Source organism: Entelurus aequoreus, linkage group LG06, assembly GCF_033978785.1.
Source record: "Entelurus aequoreus isolate RoL-2023_Sb linkage group LG06, RoL_Eaeq_v1.1, whole genome shotgun sequence".
Taxonomy (NCBI): domain Eukaryota; kingdom Metazoa; phylum Chordata; class Actinopteri; order Syngnathiformes; family Syngnathidae; genus Entelurus; species Entelurus aequoreus.
The window spans coordinates 1,814,116-1,833,096 of NC_084736.1; the positions used below are offsets into that span (position 1 = coordinate 1,814,116).

The window sequence follows — 18,981 nt, forward strand, 5'->3', positions numbered from 1 at the left end:
CCCTAACCCTAACCCTAACCCTAACCCTAACCCTAACCCTAACCCTAACCCTAACCCTAACCCTAACCCTAACCCTAACCCTAACCCTAACCCTAACCCTAACCCTAACCCTAACCCTAACCCTAACCCTAACCCTAACCCTAACCCTAACCCTAACCCTAACCCTAACCCTAACCCTAACCCTAACCCTAACCCTAACCCTAACCCTAACCCTAACCCTAACCCTAACCCTAACCCTAACCCTAACCCTAACCCTAACCCTAACCCTAACCCTAACCCTAACCCTAACCCTAACCCTAACCCTAACCCTAACCCTAACCCTAACCCTAACCCTAACCCTAACCCTAACCCTAACCCTAACCCTAACCCTAACCCTAACCCTAACCCTAACCCTAACCCTAACCCTAACCCTAACCCTAACCCTAACCCTAACCCTAACCCTAACCCTAACCCTAACCCTAACCCTAACCCTAACCCTAACCCTAACCCTAACCCTAACCCTAACCCTAACCCTAACCCTAACCCTAACCCTAACCCTAACCCTAACCCTAACCCTAACCCTAACCCTAACCCTAACCCTAACCCTAACCCTAACCCTAACCCTAACCCTAACCCTAACCCTAACCCTAACCCTAACCCTAACCCTAACCCTAACCCTAACCCTAACCCTAACCCTAACCCTAACCCTAACCCTAACCCTAACCCTAACCCTAACCCTAACCCTAACCCTAACCCTAACCCTAACCCTAACCCTAACCCTAACCCTAACCCTAACCCTAACCCTAACCCTAACCCTAACCCTAACCCTAACCCTAACCCTAACCCTAACCCTAACCCTAACCCTAACCCTAACCCTAACCCTAACCCTAACCCTAACCCTAACCCTAACCCTAACCCTAACCCTAACCCTAACCCTAACCCTAACCCTAACCCTAACCCTAACCCTAACCCTAACCCTAACCCTAACCCTAACCCTAACCCTAACCCTAACCCTAACCCTAACCCTAACCCTAACCCTAACCCTAACCCTAACCCTAACCCTAACTCCTAACCCCTAGCCCTAACCCTAACCCTAGTTCGTTAGTATACAAACATACGTTTGTATACTGACTAAAAAAAACTATGCATACATATGTACACATATGTATGCATATACATATGTTTAAATATGTATATGTACACATATGTTTACTTATGCACACACATTACTGTAGATGAAACTTAACATGTTCCTACCTTTAAGACCTGTGTTTCCGATCTGTCCGTCCGCTCTTATCATCCCAGAAATTCCTCGAGAACCAGGCAAACCATGTGGTCCTCGTGGAACCGTTGATCCCGGAGGTCCAGGAGAGCTGGGTGGTCCCATGGCACAGCCCTTTTATTGCTCACTGCTACTGCTGCCAGCCTCTCTGTCACAACAAAGAGATTAATTTAGAAACTGTATAATGTGGAGATTAAAAATATACTGTACATACATCTTATACACAATAACTCTAATTCCAGTACTTCCTATAAAACCCTAACCATTCCCTCGCCACTACATCTCCACACATCTTCCAACATGTATGGTTTTGATTTGATTTTGGCTAACTGTCATTTATACTTTTGACAGATAGAACTGATACTTTACACATTAAATAGAGTTGTTGTTTACAATAACAAGCAAATTATTATTTTGGGGGGGGAAATTTGAGTGTGAAAGCTCACCTTGCAACATTCTTAGCACCACATCAATAACATGCTGGCCAGATGTATCTTGTCCCTGAGAGAAGAACAACATTGTGTAAAAGTGACAACCTTTACATTTCCCAGACAGGAAGTGGACTCACCGGTGGACCCTCAATACCCGGCATGCCAGGCACTCCTCTCATGCCGTTCAACCCCCGAGGACCAGGCAGTCCAGGGGGTCCTAGATCACCTGGCTTCCCAGTCTCCAGTTGGACCGTTATGTCCAAGGTCTCCCCTCACTCTGTGCTGCAAACACACAAATGTAGGCTGAATACAAGTGCATGAAGTGTATATTTACCTAACACATGATCATACACAACTCACCTGTCCTTTAGGGCCAGATTTTACAGACATACCCTGTCACAAGCAAACAATCATGAGTTACTGATTTTAATGATTGTAGGCTCTGGTCCTTTAGGTTTGTTTTCCTCGTTTAGTTATAAGCACAGCATCAAGAAACGGTTGTGTTTCTACATGTAGAGTTCAACTATGAAAAAGTTTGAATGCAGCGTTAGAAGATTGTCCAACAATATTCTGTACAAAAACTACAGAATGAGGGTTCCTACTAGTTGCGGGGAAAACAATACTGAAACACAATGACTCTCTCTTTTTTTTTAAGTACTAGTAATCTATAATCTATACAAGATTCCTTTCTGCTCAGCTATTCATTAAAACTAAACCAGGGATGTCCAAAAATTTACCACAAAGGGCCGCACACTGAAAAGTTATCGAATGTAGGGGCCATTTTGATATTTGTTGTTTTTAAAACCTTAAAGTCTTTCCTTGAGGATTGTTAAAAGTCCTAGGGACCCAAAAGGGGTCTCAGTCAAATAATATATTATTTGTCTTTGCTTTCAACATTGAAATATTAATAGGTCAACTTCAGAAAGTCCAAAATGACTGTTCTTACCTTTTCACCTTTCTCACCAGCCATCCCCTCCACACCAGGGTCTCCCTTCAAGCAGAAAACTGAATATTTGTTAGTGTTTCCTGAAATAATGAAGGCTCCAATCATTCACAAACAAAAGTGATACTCACAATGTCTCCTTTGGGTCCACCTCTTCCTTGGAAGCCCTTTGAATGACAAGAGACAAACTTATACATGTATGACATGGTGGAGTTAAAAATATACTGTAAATACATCTCATACACAATAACTAATTCCAGTACTTTCTATAAAACACTACCTTTAGGAGAAAGTGTAAGTATTGATGCCCTACTGTTTAGGACAGAAATACTTGTATAATTCACTTTAGACCTTTAGAAGAACATATAAGTATTGATGTACTACAGTACAAGGACAGAAACACTTATATAATATAATTTTGACCTTTAGGGGAAAGTGTAAGTATTGATGGACAGAAACACTTATATACCGTACAATCTTTACAAAAAAGTGTATGTATTGATGTACTGAAATACTTATATAGTATACTACCTTTAGGAGAAAGAGTAAGTACTGATGTGCAAGGACAGAATCACTTTTATAATATACTATCTTTAGAAGAAGTGTAAGTATTGATGTACTGAAATACTTACATAATATACTACCTTAAGGAGAAAGTGTAAGTATTGATGTACTACAGTGCAAGGACAGAAATACATATAATATACTACCTTTAGGAGAAAGTGCAAGTATTGAAGTACTGAAATAATTATGTAACACACTATCTTTAGGGGAAAGTGTAAGTATTGATGTACTACAGTACAAGGACAGAAACACTTATATATATATAGTATATTTAGAAGAAACTAAGTATTGATGTACTGAAACACTTATACAATATTGTATCTTAACAGGAAGTGTAAGTATTCAGGTACTGAAATACTTAGAAGACAATTTAAGTAATGATGTACTACAATACAAGGAGAGAAATACTTATATAATCTTTAGAAGAAAGTTTATGTATTGATGTTCTACAGTACAACGGCATAAATACTTACACATTGTGTCTTTAGAAGAAACTAAGTATTGATATACTGAAATACTTATATAATTTACTATCTTTAGAAAAAAGTGTAGGTATTTATGTACTAAAGTACTTATATAGAAGAAAGTGTATGTATTGATGTACTTACATAATATACTACATTTAGGAGAATTTAGTATTGATGTACAATACAAAGACGCAAAAACGTATATGTGACAGACTCAAGCCGTCTCGTGGGTTCCCTAGACCATCAAATGGAGACATTTCCAGCAGAGTTGACGTTTGTTTATTTTTGCAAATAAAACCTCTCAGTCTCAGTCGCTTTTCAGCGCCTCTTCTTCGCTCGCTCGTCGTTGTTTGTCTCCGGGTCTTCTCCTCTCTCGCTCCGCGTCAGCTTTTCTTTTGCTCCTTCCAGTCTCTCCTCTGTCTCTCTCTGCTGCGCCCCTTTTCTTCAGCGAGAGGAGATTGGATGATCGTGCCCAGGTGTGCGGATCGCGCACCTGGGCACGATTGCGGCGTCGCTCCCGGCGCGCCCCGCCTCGCCACTCGCTCGCCGTCCCCGCCTCCTCGTCGCCATCTTGGGCCGGGCTCTGGCGTGCCCTGCTTTGCCGCTCGCTCGCCGGCAACGCCTCCCCGCCGCCATCTTGGGCCAGGCTCCGGCGCTCCCTGCCTCGCTGCTCGCTCGCCGGCCCCGCCTCTCCACAGTGTAATATACTATCTTTAGAAGAAAGTTTATGTATTGATATACTGAAATACTTATATAATATACTACTTTAGAAGAGAGTGTATTTATTACAGTACAAGGACATAATTACTTATATATTATACTATCTTTAGGAGAAAGTGTAAATACATACGTTTATGCTATCTTTGGGAGTATTGATGTACTACAGTACAAGGATAGAAACACATATTATATTTCAAAGACAGTGTATGTATTGATGCACTACAGTACAATGACAGAAATACTTATATAATATACCAAGTGTAAAAGACAGCATAATGGGTTAGGGTTAGGCCGCCGTGAGCTGAGACCGTCTCTACACAAGTCTCAGTATGTAATGTTATAAATGGCATCAACGCGCCAGTGACACAAGATTTGAAGTGGTTTACGCTATATATATCCACCTCTCTGCAATTGGTGAGATATATACTACTCACAAGGGTGATTTGGCTGAAGATAAGGTGCCTCGAACGCCGAGTGGCCCATTGTTCCCTGCAACCATGCCACAGCGCGGATCAAAAGAATCTAAGCTGCTGACAGAAGCACATTGTATATATGTTATATCATTTCATAGTTAGTTAGAATAAATAAATACAATAACATTTCACCACATCTAGTGTGTGTGTGACAATCATTGGTACTTTAATCTTTAATCTTAATCTTAATAAAATAATGTTTTAATTTTCAATTTAACTCTATGGAAAAACTCACAAGGACGCTGGTTAATATTAAATATGATTATTCAGGGTCAAAAGATGTGTGTGTTGAATCTGTATGGGCCAAATGTTGATGAACCTGCTTTTTTTGAAGAAATAAGTGACATGTTGCAAGAACAACAAGGGGAAATGATTACTGTAGGGGACTTTAATGTTACCTTGGATAAAGTTCTGGACCGAAAAGGGAATTTTTCAATGGATTATCATCCTCAATCTTTACAAAAAATTCACAATATTATGGATGCATTTGATTTAATTGATATCTGGAGATTCCAAAATCCTGGGTTAGTACTATACATGGAGAAGACAAAACCAGGCAAGTCGTATTGACTATTTTATTGATGTAATTTTCATTGCTAAACAAAGTGACTGCAATATCAATCAATGATAAATTGCGTTCTGATCATAATTGTATAGGATTAAATATTGCAATTGAAGATAATACACGTGGGCCCACATATTGGAAGTTTAATGAAATGCATCTACAGGATGAGGAATTTATTGAAAAAACTAAGCAATTTATTACTGACTTATTTAAAAAATAATGTAGGATCATCAAATCCCCAAATCGTCTGGGAAGCCTTCAAATGTTGTTTTAGGAGATATGCCATTGCGTAATCTTCATGGGAAAAAAAACAACTTAAAATGGCAGAACAGGAATTAAAGAAAGAAATTGATGATTTACAAAAAAACATTGATAGTAATAATAATCTAATTAGTGAGCAACTGAATTCCTTCACAGCCAAACAAGAGGAGTTAGCAGACTTAGTTGAAAAACAATTATTGAAAAGTTATGACTGAGCAATCTGGATGAAAAAAAGTGAGAAGTGTTCAAAATTCTTTTTAAATATCCAAACAAAAAGTAGTTTTAAAAAGAACATTTCCAACCTTAATAAAACAAATGGAAAGGTATTGGATACACACACCACGTTGTTGAAAGAAATGGAAAATTACTTTAGAAATATTTTTGCTAATCCAGTAATTCCTCTTGAAACTAAAAAAAAATTTCCAGAAAATTGAATTTAGAAGAAAGCCATTCATGTGAAGGCCTCCTTAGAGAGGAAGAATTTGTGGAAGCTGTTACGTCTTTTCATCCAGGGAAAACCCCAGGATTAGATGGAATACCCATTGAGGTTTGACTAGTATTTTATAAAGAGGTTAAGAAACTACTGCTTTTGTAGTTATAATTACTCATATAAAACAGGTTTTTTGTCTAACACTCAAACAGAAGGTCTTAATTCTTTATTATTGAAACAGGAAATAAATGGTCAGTATAAAGACCCAGTTTATCTAAAAAATTGGAGACCAATTACACTTCAGTGTTACGATGCTAAGATCCTGGCAAAATGTTTGGCTACACAACTTAAGTCTGTTTTGTCAAATATTAGGGTCAGGGATAGGGTTAGGGTCAAATATTATTCACCAAGATCAATCAGGTTTCCTACCAGGAAGAAACATAGGAAACAATATTAGACAGTTATTAGAAATGATAAAAAATTATAATATGGAAAATAAAAGAGGAATAATTTTTGTAGCCAACCTTGAGAAGGCATTTGACAAAATTAGCTTAGATTTTATTTGTAAAAGCTTAGTTTTTTTCTATTTTGGCAACACCTTATTACACTGGATGAAGACGCCATATATTAAAAATAACTGTAGAATCATCAATAATGGATACATCTCTGGGACAATACCTCTATTAAGAGGTCTAAAACAAGGGTGCCCTTTGTCTCTATACTTATTTATTATTGCTATGGAAATATCGGCTATTAAAGTTAGATTGAATAAAAATATTGAAGGGCTCAGTAATAATAATATTGAAAGTAAAATAATGTATGCAGACGATACAAGTTTCTTTATCAGCCCCAATCCTCATTGGTGGCAGAACCTTCTTAATCTTTTGGACATATTTTCACAGCAATCTGGGTTTAAGCTTAATTATGATAAATGTACAATAATAATAAGGATCGGAAATCTAAAGGGAACGTCTTTTCGAATGGAATGCAAAGTGCCTGTTTTGTGGACAGATGGACCAGTTAACATACTTGGTGTTGTTGTCCCAGAGAAGCTGGAAGATCTAGGCTCAGTAAATTATGATAATCGACTAAGAAAGCTGGATAAAATTATGCAATTATGGAAAGGGAAATCCATAACCTTGCATGGTAAAATATCTATTGTCAACTTGTTAATTATTCCTCAATTTATTTATTTGTTTTTGTCATTACCAGCTCCATCACAAAACTTTTTTAAGATTTATGAGCGGAGGGTCTTCGATTTTGTGTGGAACGGCAAACCAGAAAAGATTAAATGAAAGGTTTTGTACAATGAATATGAATATGGGGGCCTGAAACTTCTCAACCTTGAAGCTATGTGTCTGTCTTTAAAAGCATCAATTGTTCCAAAGATGTATTAAAACACTGAGTGGTACACAAATGTCCTGTTGGACAAAAAACATGTACTGTATCAAAAGAAATTGTATCCTTTTTTACAAGTGATGCCCTCCCATTTTTCTTATGTAGAGAGTCTGCTGGGAAACATGGCGGGGTTCATAAAGGAAAAAATCCACACATGGTGGTGTTTTCAATTTGATGTGCCAGAAAAAAGAGATGACATTTTGCAGCAGTTAATATGGATGAACTCTAATATTGTAATAGATGGAAAGCCTTTCTTTTGGAAAAATATGTTTGAAAGAGGAATCATTTTTGTCAATGATATTATCAATGAGAACAGTAAGATTATGAAGTATGATGAATTTACAACTAGGTATGGTGATGCTTGCTCAAGCTTTTCATTTGATCAACTAACTGGAGTCATTGGGAAAAGATGGAAACAAATAATTAATTATGGAACTACTAAATTATTAGTTTGTAAACCTCTAATAAGAAATTCTAGTTGGCAAAAAGGAACTAAAATAAATAGAAAATTATATAATTTTTATTTAATAAAGAAATCCTTGAAGGCTGCCTCATACAACACAAATGGAGAATGGGAGGACTTTTTTGACTGCTTTTTGACTGATGCCATATTCAAATTAATCTACAAAACTACTATCGATGTGCAAAATCGTTATTTTCAAATGAAAATTATCTATAACTTCTTACCAACGGGAAAAATGTTAAAACTATGGAATATGACAGAGTCGGATGATTGCCGATTTTGTTGTCAGGAGCCTGAATCCACCCTGCATTTGTTTTGGTATTGTCATATTGTGTCTTTGTTTTGGGTGGAAGTTGAAAAAATGTGTTTAAGGATTGGTTTGTTTATGAAGCTTAATGTGGTTTCTGTTATTTTAGGAGAGATCATTGACAGTCATGACTAAGTCAATTTAATTATAGAACTCGGTAAAATGTTTATTTTTAAGGCCAAAAACATATATTCACTTACTATTACTCTCTTTAAAACATTTAGTCAGTATTTTTTAACTTTACAAAGTTATATGGTTGAAACCAATAATGATGCCAAAAAACATTTAAAAAAAGATGGGAAGTCCTCAAATGCTTATTTTGAAAATGTAATTTTGTTTACAGATTATATGCAATCTGTTGTTGTGTTTCCTAATTTGAGTGTACATAAATGAAGGTGTGTGTTGCTGAGTCCGACCTGGACACAATCGGAACTGTACATAAATGATTATTTTGGAAATTTAATTTTGTTTATACAAACCGTGTTTCCATATGAGTTGGGAAATGGTGTTAGATGTAAATATAAACAGAATACAATGATTTGCAAATCCTTTTCAAGCCATATTCAGTTGAATATGCTACAAAGACAACATATTTCATGTTCAAACTCATAAACTTTTTTTTTTTTTTTTGCAAATAATAATTAACTTGGAATTTGATGCCAGCAACACGTGCCAAAGTAGTTGTGAAAGGGCATGTTCACCACTGTGTTACATGGCCTTTCCTTTTAACAACACTCAGTAAAGGTTTGGGAAGTGAGGAGACACATTTTTGAAGTGGAATTCTTTCCCATTCTTGCTTGATGTACAGCTTAAGTTGTTCAACAGTCCGGGGGTCTCCCTTCTGCTATTTTAGGTGACACACATTTTCAATGTCTGGACTACAGGCAGGCCAGTCTAGTACCCGCACTCTTTTACTATGAAGCCACGTTGATGTAACACGTGGCTTGGCATTGTCTTGCTGAAATAAGCAGGGGCGTCCATGGTAACGTTGCTTGGATGGCAACATATGTTGCTCCAAAAGCTGTATGTACCTTTCAGCATTAATGGTGCCTTCACAGATGTGTAAGTTACCCATGTCTTGGCCACTAATACACCCCCATACCATCACACATGCTGCCTGTTACACTTTCACCCTAGAACATGTCTTGACCACTAATACACCCCCATACCATCACAGGTGCTGCCTTTTACACTTTCACCCTAGAACATGTCTTGACCACTAATACACCCCCATACCATCACACATGCTGCCTTTTACACTTTCACCCTAGAACATGTCTTGACCACTAATACACCCCCATACCATCACAGGTGCTGCCTTTTACACTTTCACCCTAGAACATGTCTTGACCACTAATACACCCCCATACCATCACACATGCTGCCTTTTACACTTTCACCCTAGAACATGTCTTGACCACTAATACACCCCCATACCATCACACATGCTGCCTTTTACACTTTCACCCTAGAACATGTCTTGACCACTAATACACCCCCATACCATCACAGGTGCTGCCTTTTACACTTTCACCCTAGAACATGTCTTGACCACTAATACACCCCCATACCATCACACATGCTGCCTTTTACACTTTGTGCCTATAAAATCCGGATGGTTCTTTTCCTCTTTGGTCCGGAGGACACGACGTTCACAGTTTCCAAAAACAATTTGAAATGTGGACTAGTCAGACCACAGAACACTTTTCCACTTTGTATCAGTCCATCTTAGATGAGCTCAGGCCCAGCCAAGCCGACAGCGTTTCTGGGTGTTGTTGATAAACGGTTTTTGCCTTGCATAGGAGAGTTTTAACTTGCACTTACAGATGTAGCGACCAACTGTAGTTACTGACAGTGGGTTTCTGAAGTGTTCCTGAGCCCATGTGGTGATATCCTTTACACACACTTGTTGATGCAGTACAGCCTGAGGGATGGAAGGTCACGGGCTTAGCTGCTTACGTGCAGTGATTTCTCCACATTCTCTGAACCCTTTGATGATATTACGGAGCGTAGATGGTGAAATCCCTAAATTCCTTGCAATAGCTGCTTGAGAAAGGTTGTTCTTAAACTGTTCAACAATTTGCTCAGGCATTTGTTGACAAAGTGGTGACCCTCGCCCCATCCTTGTTTGTGAATGACTGAGCATTTCATGGAATCTACTTTTATACCCAATCATGGCACCCACCTGTTCCCAATTAGCCTGCACACCTGTGGGATGTTCCAAATAAGTGTTTGATGAGCATTCCTCAACTTTATCAGTATTTATTGCCACCTTTCACAACTTCTTTGTCACGTGTTGCTGCCATCAAATTAGAAAGTTAATGATTATTTGCAAAAAAAAAAAAAAAATGTTTATGAGTTTGAACATGAAATATGTTGTCTTTGTAGCATATTCAACTGAATATGGCTTGAAAAGGATTTGCAAATCATTGTATTCCGTTTATATTTACATCTAACACCATTTCCCAACTCATATGGAAACGGGGTTTGTAGATTATATGCAATCTGTTGTTGTGTTTCCTAATTTTGAGTGTACATAAATGAAGGTGTGTGTTGCTGAGCCCGACCTGGACATAATCTGGACTGGACGTGGTTTTAAGAACCCTTTAAACAATCTAATTTCATTGACAACCAGGTCTGGTGAAGATAAGGTCCTTTTTAAAAAAAATTATAAAATAAAATAAGATAAATAAATTAAAAACATTTTCTTGAATAAAAAATAAAGTAAAACAATATAAAAACAGTTACATAGAAACTAGTAATTTATGAAAATTTGTAAAATGAAGTGTTAAAGGTTAGTACTATTAGTGGAGCAGCAGCACGCACAATCATGTGTGCTTACGGACTGTATCCCGTGCAGACTGTATTGATATATATTGATATATAATGTAGGAACCAGAATAATAATAACAGAAAGAAACAACCCTTTTGTGTGAATGAGTGTAAATGGGGGAGGGAGGTTTTTTGGGTTGGTGCACTAATTGTAAGTATCTTGTGTTTTTTATGTTGATTTAATAAAAAAATAAAAAAATAAATATTTATTAAAATTAAAAAAAAGACAGCATAATGATGTACTACAAGGACAGAAACACATGTTATACTATCTTTAGAAGAAATTGTAAGTATTGATAAATACTTATATAATATACTATCTTCAGAATAAATTCAAAGTACTGAAGCACTACAAGGACAGAAATATTTCATCCTGCTTGAATGTATGACTTGTATTCAACTCCTGGGTAAACACTGCCCCCTGGTGGACTCTTTCACCACATACCTTGTCTCCTTTGGTTCCACTCAGACCTTGAGCACCTGGAACACCCATCGGTCCTCTCTCTCCTTTGCTTCCCTGTCATATATGAGAACAATGAATAAGTATTGTACTTTCAACACAATGTATTGCAAAACACTTACAGCCTTTCCGACTATTCCTTGTGGAGCCACTGGACCGCGCTGACCTCGGTCTCCCTGCAGTTACACATATGAGGTGAGTATCTGGAGTCAGTGTTATTGACTAAAGTATTTACCTTGGGACCAGAAACTCCTTCCATACCAGGAACCCCAGGCTCGCCCTATAGCAACAAGTCATTTCAGGTGTACAGTAGAAAAACAGTCAAATCAATAAGCACTGGTACTTACCAAAGGTCCAGGGGTTGACCTCTCAAAGGTCCAGGGGCACCGGACATGCCAGCATGACCTCTGGGACCAGGCTCATCCTAGCAAGAGAAAAAGTGGTTAAAAGTGAAGTGCATAATGTAAAAAGTTTGATTTAATAGTGCTTACTTTATCTCCAGGTCCACCTTTGGCCCCAGGACTACCAGGTAATGCCTAGAGAGAGAAATACAGCACAATCATACACATGTACTAGAACATAGTCTTTATTTAGGACCACATGTTACAGTGAATGAATATGCATTTTAATATATAATCACCTCATGATAGTATTACACAATTCCCTAAGCCAGTGATTCTCTAACTGTGGTACATAAATATGCAAACACAGTATTACTGTTCAAACTATGGCCAAAAATATTCAATGAATACTTATGGCCACTATGCAACTGTATTTCAATGTTGGTCATTATGGTGGTACTTGGAGAGCAAAGTTTTTTTTCCTGTAGTAGCTACTTGGAGAACAACCGTTACATATTTGCTATTGAAGTCATAAGTCAGGGGAACAAGCATTTAAACAAAAAAATTATTGGAATATAAATGTTAACACCGGGTGTCTACATTTTTTCACCAAAAAGTCAAAATATGCGGGCACCGTTTTAATATATTTTTATTTTGTAAAAATAATACTCAAAACAGACATTAAAGACAAAACTTAGGCTATGTCCACACGAACACCGAGTGTTTGTGTTGCAGGTCGCAGGTAGCCAGGACAAGCAGTCAGATAATAATGTCCTGTTAAACTGCAGGAAAAATCACACAGAATGTTACAGTTGTTTACAGACTGGTCGCTCTCATCACAATTTATTAACAGAAATTACAAATCCACTTCATTTCCCATATCTTTTGTCACTTTGTATTATCATGTCAATGTATTTTACTTTATATTCACCTCTATTTTCATCAAAACACTCAATAAACCATCACTGGAGTTATAATTACCATAACAATACTGTATGCCTTTGCCATATATTTTCACATATCCACATCATCACTCCAAAACATACAATATAGTGCCCAATTAGACATTATTTCACTGTCTTGTCTTTCTCAGGAATATTCACCTTTAACTTAATGCACAATTTAGCAACATTCATTTAAATACTTTACTTTTCTTCATATTCTTCTTCTTATAATAGCAGCTTTAAGTTACTGTACTTGAAATGTTCATTGACCATTCCTGAGAGCTTAACTTATATAACCATGTCTAAACACAATAGAATCACATGTAAAACCTCTTTCAGAACACACACATTATACACAAATACATGATCAAATCAATGAGAAAATGGGAGCTCTAATTTGGGAGTCTGAATTAGGATCAAAAGTTCCTATATAAACATTGTGCACTCACGTCGCCATTTTGTATGAATGACTGCAGCCAGACTACTGAGCTCTGCACAAACACTAACTACACCTTGCAAACTACTGAGCTCTGCACAAACACTAACTACACCTTGCAAACTACTGAGCTCTGCACAAACACTAACTACACTTTGCAAACTACTGAGCTCTGCACAAACACTAACTACACCTTGCAAACTACTGAGCTCTGCACAAACACTAACTACACCTTGCAAACTACTGAGCTCTGCACAAACACTAACTACACCTTGCAAACTACTGAGCTCTGCACAAACACTAACTACAGCTTGCAAACTACTGAGCTCTGCACAAACACTAACTACAGCTTGCAAACTACTGAGCTCTGCACAAACACTAACTACACCTTGCAAACTACTGAGCTCTGCACAAACACTAACTACACCTTGCAAACTACTGAGCTCTGCACAAACACTAACTACACTTTAGAGTTAGGCTCCAGCATCAGAATGTGTACTTGAAGTTATAAAGATCACATGGATATTATTCAGTGAGTTGATTGAGCAAAACTAACCTGTTAAACAGGAAGAAAAAGCACACAGAAGGTGTCAGTTGTTTCCAGACTGGTCGCTCTCTCACAATGACAAGAAGCTTCCGGTCTGCAGGTGATAGCATTCAATTGGGAAGAGACGCTCTACTGCCCCCTACTGACCAAGGTGAATACTGATAAATGTGGAATGACAGCTCCAAAAACAAATTCAAACCTCAAAATAAAATCGATAAAACAACTGTGACACATTATGGGTGGGTCACATTTTCAAAAAGACATATTTGGGGTGAAAACAATGTTCATCCACACAAGTGTAGCTTCAAAAGTGTCTCTGTCTACACACAAACACATACACTTGCTGTCATGCACATTTTGTCCAATCAGAAGCCTGACAAATGGTGGCATTACACCTCTTATTATTTGTATTTAGATATATAGACGTACAATGACATGTACATTATCTTTAAACCCAGCCTGCATGTACACAGAGCCCTGGGAACATTATTAAAGAGCGAATGATAGAATCAGAACATGTTCAGCAACATGGTGATGTATTACACGTGCAGTCAAGTCCACATTCTTTATCAAATCAGCACGCACTAAGGAAACCATTTTGCATGTTTAAGGGAATTATAAAGCATTTCATCATGGATATAATGATATGGTACATGTGTAATGAAGTGTATATTGTCTTTAACACACTACAAGGATGACGTTACAATGTTTTGTTGTTGTTGTTGCTTGGTCGCTCTTTACGTGCGTGCACAATAATGGAAGCTCTTTACGTGCGTGCACAATAATGGAAGCTCTTTACGTGCGTGCACAATAATGGCAGCTCTTTACGTGCGTGCACAATAATGGCAGCTCTTTACGTGCGTGCACAATAATGGAAGCTCTTTACGTGCGTGCACAATAATGGAAGCTCTTTACGTGCGTGCACAATAATGGAAGCTCTTTACGTGCGTGCACAATAATGGAAGCTCTTTACGTGCGTGCACAATAATGGAAGCTCTTTACGTGCGTGCACAATAATGGAAGCTCTTTACGTGCGTGCACAATAATGGAAGCTCTTTACGTGCGTGCACAATAATGGAAGCTCTTTACGTGCGTGCACAATAATGGAAGCTCTTTACGTGCGTGCACAATAATGGAAGCTCTTTACGTGCGTGCACAATAATGGAAGCTCTTTACGTGCGTGCACAATAATGGAAGCTCTTTACGTGCGTGCACAATAATGGAAGCTCTTTACGTGCGTGCACAATAATGGAAGTTCTTTGCGTGCGTGCACAATAATGGAAGTTCTTTACGTGCGTGCACAATAATGGAAGTTCTTTGCGTGCGTGCACAATAATGGAAGCTCTTTACGTGCGTGCACAATAATGGAAGCTCTTTACGTGCGTGCACAATAATGGAAGCTCTTTACGTGCGTGCACAATAATGGAAGCTCTTTACGTGCGTGCACAATAATGGAAGCTCTTTACGTGCGTGCACAATAATGGAAGCTCTTTACGTGTGTGCACAATAATGGAAGCTCTTTACGTGCGTGCACAATAATAGAAGCTCTTTACGTGCGTGCACAATAATGGAAGCTCTTTACGTGCGTGCACAATAATGGAAGCTCTTTACGTGCGTGCACAATAATGGAAGTTCTTTACGTGCGTGCACAATAATGGAAGCTCTTTACGTGCGTGCACAATAATGGAAGCTCTTTACGTGCGTGCACAATAATGGAAGCTCTTTACGTGCGTGCACAATAATGGAAGCTCTTTACGTGCGTGCACAATAATGGAAGCTCTTTACGTGCGTGCACAATAATGGAAGCTCTTTACGTGCGTGCACAATAATGGAAGCTCTTTACGTGCGTGCACAATAATGGAAGCTCCTTACGTGCGTGCACAATAATGGAAGCTCTTTACGTGCGTGCACAATAATGGAAGCTCTTTACGTGCGTGCACAATAATGGAAGCTCTTTACGTGCGTGCACAATAATGGAAGCTCTTTACGTGCGTGCACAATAATGGAAGCTCTTTACGTGCGTGCACAATAATGGAAGCTCTTTACGTGCGTGCACAATAATGGAAGTTCTTTACGTGCGTGCACAATAATGGAAGCTCTTTACGTGCGTGCACAATAATGGAAGCTCTTTACGTGCGTGCACAATAATGGAAGCTCTTTACGTGCGTGCACAATAATGGAAGCTCTTTACGTGCGTGCACAATAATGGAAGTTCTTTACGTGCGTGCACAATAATGGAAGCTCTTTACGTGCGTGCACAATAATGGAAGCTCTTTACGTGCGTGCACAATAATGGAAGCTCTTTACGTGCGTGCACAATAATGGAAGCTCTTTACGTGCGTGCACAATAATGGAAGCTCTTTACGTGCGTGCACAATAATGGAAGCTCTTTACGTGCGTGCACAATAATGGAAGCTCTTTACGTGCGTGCACAATAATGGAAGCTCTTTACGTGCGTGCACAATAATGGAAGCTCTTTACGTGCGTGCACAATAATGGAAGCTCTTTACGTGCGTGCACAATAATGGAAGCTCTTTACGTGCGTGCACAATAATGGAAGCTCTTTACGTGCGTGCACAATAATGGAAGTTCTTTACGTGCGTGCACAATAATGGAAGCTCTTTACGTGCGTGCACAATAATGGAAGCTCTTTACGTGCGTGCACAATAATGGAAGCTCTTTACGTGCGTGCACAATAATGGAAGCTCTTTACGTGCGTGCACGGTCGCGTCAATCTACAATAATGGAAGCAAGACACGTAAGTTGACTTCATGCAAAGAAATGTTGTTCTTATCTGTACAGTAAAGTTCAAATTTGAATGACAATAAAAAGGAAGTCTAAGTCTAAATGTAAATCTAGTCTAGCGGTTAGGGCCAAAACCCTAAATATTGATACCAGTCCAGTTGCGATTGATTGAATGGCCTGAGATCAACATAAATACTGTGCAGGGTCACGGGGTTGTGAGGGCTATGACTCTGTTTTACTTATCAAAGTAAGGCCATACAGCAGGAATATATTAAACTTATTATATTTGTATAGCGCTTTTATACCTTCAAGGTACTCAAAGCGCTACGACACTATTTCTACATTCTCCCATTCACACACTGATAGCGAGAAAAGGATGGCATGAAGCTCTGGCCGCCTACCAGGTACTTTGATATAGGCATGTACCTTGGTGCTACACACATGTACTTTGATATAGGCATGTACCTTGGTGCTACACACATGTACTTTGATGTAGGCATGTACCCTGGTGCTACACACATGTACTTTGATGTAGGCATGTACCTTGGTGCTACACACATGTACTTTGATATAGGCATGTACCTTGGTGCTACACACATGTACTTTGATATAGGCATGTACCTTGGTGCTACACACATGTACTTTGATATAGGCATGTACCTTGGTGCTACACACATGTACTTTGATATAGGCATGTACCTTGGTGCTACACACATGTACTTTGATATAGGCATGTACCTTGGTGCTACACACATGTACTTTGATATAGGCATGTACCCTGGTGCTACACACATGTACTTTGATATAGGCATGTACCTTGGTGCTACACACATGTACTTTGATATAGGCATGTACCTTGGTGCTACACACATGTACTTTGATATAGGCATGTACCTTGGTGCTACACACATGTACTTTGATATAGGCATGTACCTTGGTGCTACACACATGTACTTTGATATAGGCATGTACCTTGGTGCTACACACATGTACTTTGATATAGGCATGTACCCTGGTGCTACACACATGTACTTTGATATAGGCATGTACCTTGGTGCTACACACATGTACTTTGATATAGGCATGTACCTTGGTGCTACACACATGTACTTTGATATAGGCATGTACCTTGGTGCTACACACATGTATTTTGATATAGGCATGTACCTTGGTGCTACACACATGTATTTTGATATAGGCATGTACCTTGGTGCTACACACATGTACTTTGATATAGGCTTGTACCTTGGTGCTACACACATGTACTTTTATATAGGCATGTACCTTGGTGCTACACACATGTACTTTGATATAGGCATGTACATACCTTGGTGCTACACACATGTATTTTGATAAAGGTATGTACCTTGGTGCTACCCACATGTACTTTGATATAGGCATGTACCTTGGTGCTACACACATGTATTTTGATATGGTAGTGCAATAAAGTAGAGATATAAATAAATAGATTACTGTACAGATAAATATATTTCACTTTTGCATATGCATCCACGTTTATGGATGTATGTTATATTGTCTTTATATTCCAGCCACTTAAAGGCCTACTGAAGTGATTTTTTTTTATTTAAACGGGGATAGCAGATCCGTTCTATGTGTCATACTTGATCATTTCGCGATATTGCCATATTTTTGCTGAAAGGATTTAGTAGAGAACATCGACGATAAAGTTCGCAACTTTTGGTCGCTGATAAAAAAGCCTTGCCTGTACAGGAAGTAGCGTGACGTCACAGGTTGAAAGGCTCCTCACATTTCCACATTGTTTACACCAGCAGCGAGAGAGATTCGGACCGAGAAAGCGACGATTACCCCATTAATTTGTGGATGAGGAACGTGAGAGTGAAGGACTAGAGTGCAGTGCAGGACGTATCTTTTTTCGCTCTGAGCGTAACTTAGGTACAAGCTGGCTCATTGGATTCCACACTCTCTCCTTTTTCTATTGTGGATCACGGATTTGTATTTGAAACCACCTGGGATACTATATCCTCTTGAAAATGAGAGTCCAGAACGCCAAATGGACATTCACAGTGACTTTTATCTCCACGACAATACATCGGTGAAGCACTTTAGCTACGGAGCTAACGTGATAGCATCATGCTTAAATGCAGATAGAAACAAAAGAAATAAGCCCCTGACTGGAAGGATAGACAGCAGATCAACTATACTACTATCAGGAGACACTGAATCAAACACTGGACCTGTAACTACACGGTTAATGCTGTGCCGCCTGTCGAAGCCTAGCAATGCTGTTGCTAACGACGCCATTGAAGCTAACTTAGCTACAGGACTTCATCAGAGCTATGCTAAAAACATTAGCGCTCCACCTACGCCAGCACTCATCTGCTCATCAACACCCGTGCTCACCTGCGTTCCAG

At 38.8% G+C, this 18,981-nt stretch overlaps 1 protein-coding gene across 2 annotated transcripts; it reads right to left on the reverse strand.

The window, feature by feature from the left end:
- Nucleotides 1-1,242: 1,242 nt before the first annotated feature.
- On the reverse strand, nucleotides 1,243-13,963 carry LOC133651733 (collagen alpha-2(IX) chain-like). 2 transcript variants are annotated; one of them, XM_062049806.1, is made up of 12 exons: nucleotides 13,853-13,953; nucleotides 12,067-12,111; nucleotides 11,923-11,999; nucleotides 11,811-11,855; nucleotides 11,698-11,751; nucleotides 11,561-11,632; nucleotides 2,767-2,802; nucleotides 2,639-2,683; nucleotides 2,053-2,085; nucleotides 1,830-1,974; nucleotides 1,708-1,762; nucleotides 1,243-1,409 (listed from the first exon to the last, which is right to left on the reverse strand). In XM_062049806.1, exons 4-10 carry the CDS (start codon nucleotides 11,832-11,834, stop codon nucleotides 1,915-1,917), a joined length of 324 nt encoding a protein of 107 aa, XP_061905790.1. In that variant the 5' UTR covers nucleotides 11,835-11,855; nucleotides 11,923-11,999; nucleotides 12,067-12,111; nucleotides 13,853-13,953; the 3' UTR covers nucleotides 1,243-1,409; nucleotides 1,708-1,762; nucleotides 1,830-1,914. The 2 variants fall into 2 exon arrangements, with proteins under 2 accessions (XP_061905790.1, XP_061905789.1); XM_062049805.1 differs by lacking the exons at nucleotides 1,243-1,409; nucleotides 1,708-1,762; nucleotides 1,830-1,974; ... (1 more) ...; nucleotides 2,639-2,683; nucleotides 2,767-2,802 and adding an exon at nucleotides 3,996-4,377 and having other exon boundaries at nucleotides 13,853-13,963.
- Nucleotides 13,964-18,981: the final 5,018 nt, after the last annotated feature.

What these genes read in the sequence shown, in the direction of transcription:
- LOC133651733 (XM_062049805.1), bottom strand. Translation starts at nt 11,834, where the DNA reads ATGGAAGGAGTTTCTGGTCCCAAG. An exon ending in AAGGAGTTTCTGGTCCCAAG is followed by an intron (nt 11,752 to 11,810) that starts GTAAATACTTTA and finishes GTGTAACTGCAG; the next exon opens with GGAGACCGAGGTCAGCGCGG. An exon ending in GTGGAACCAAAGGAGACAAG is followed by an intron (nt 4,378 to 11,560) that starts GTATGTGGTGAA and finishes TTTCTTCTAAAG; the next exon opens with ATAGTATATTACACTGTGGA.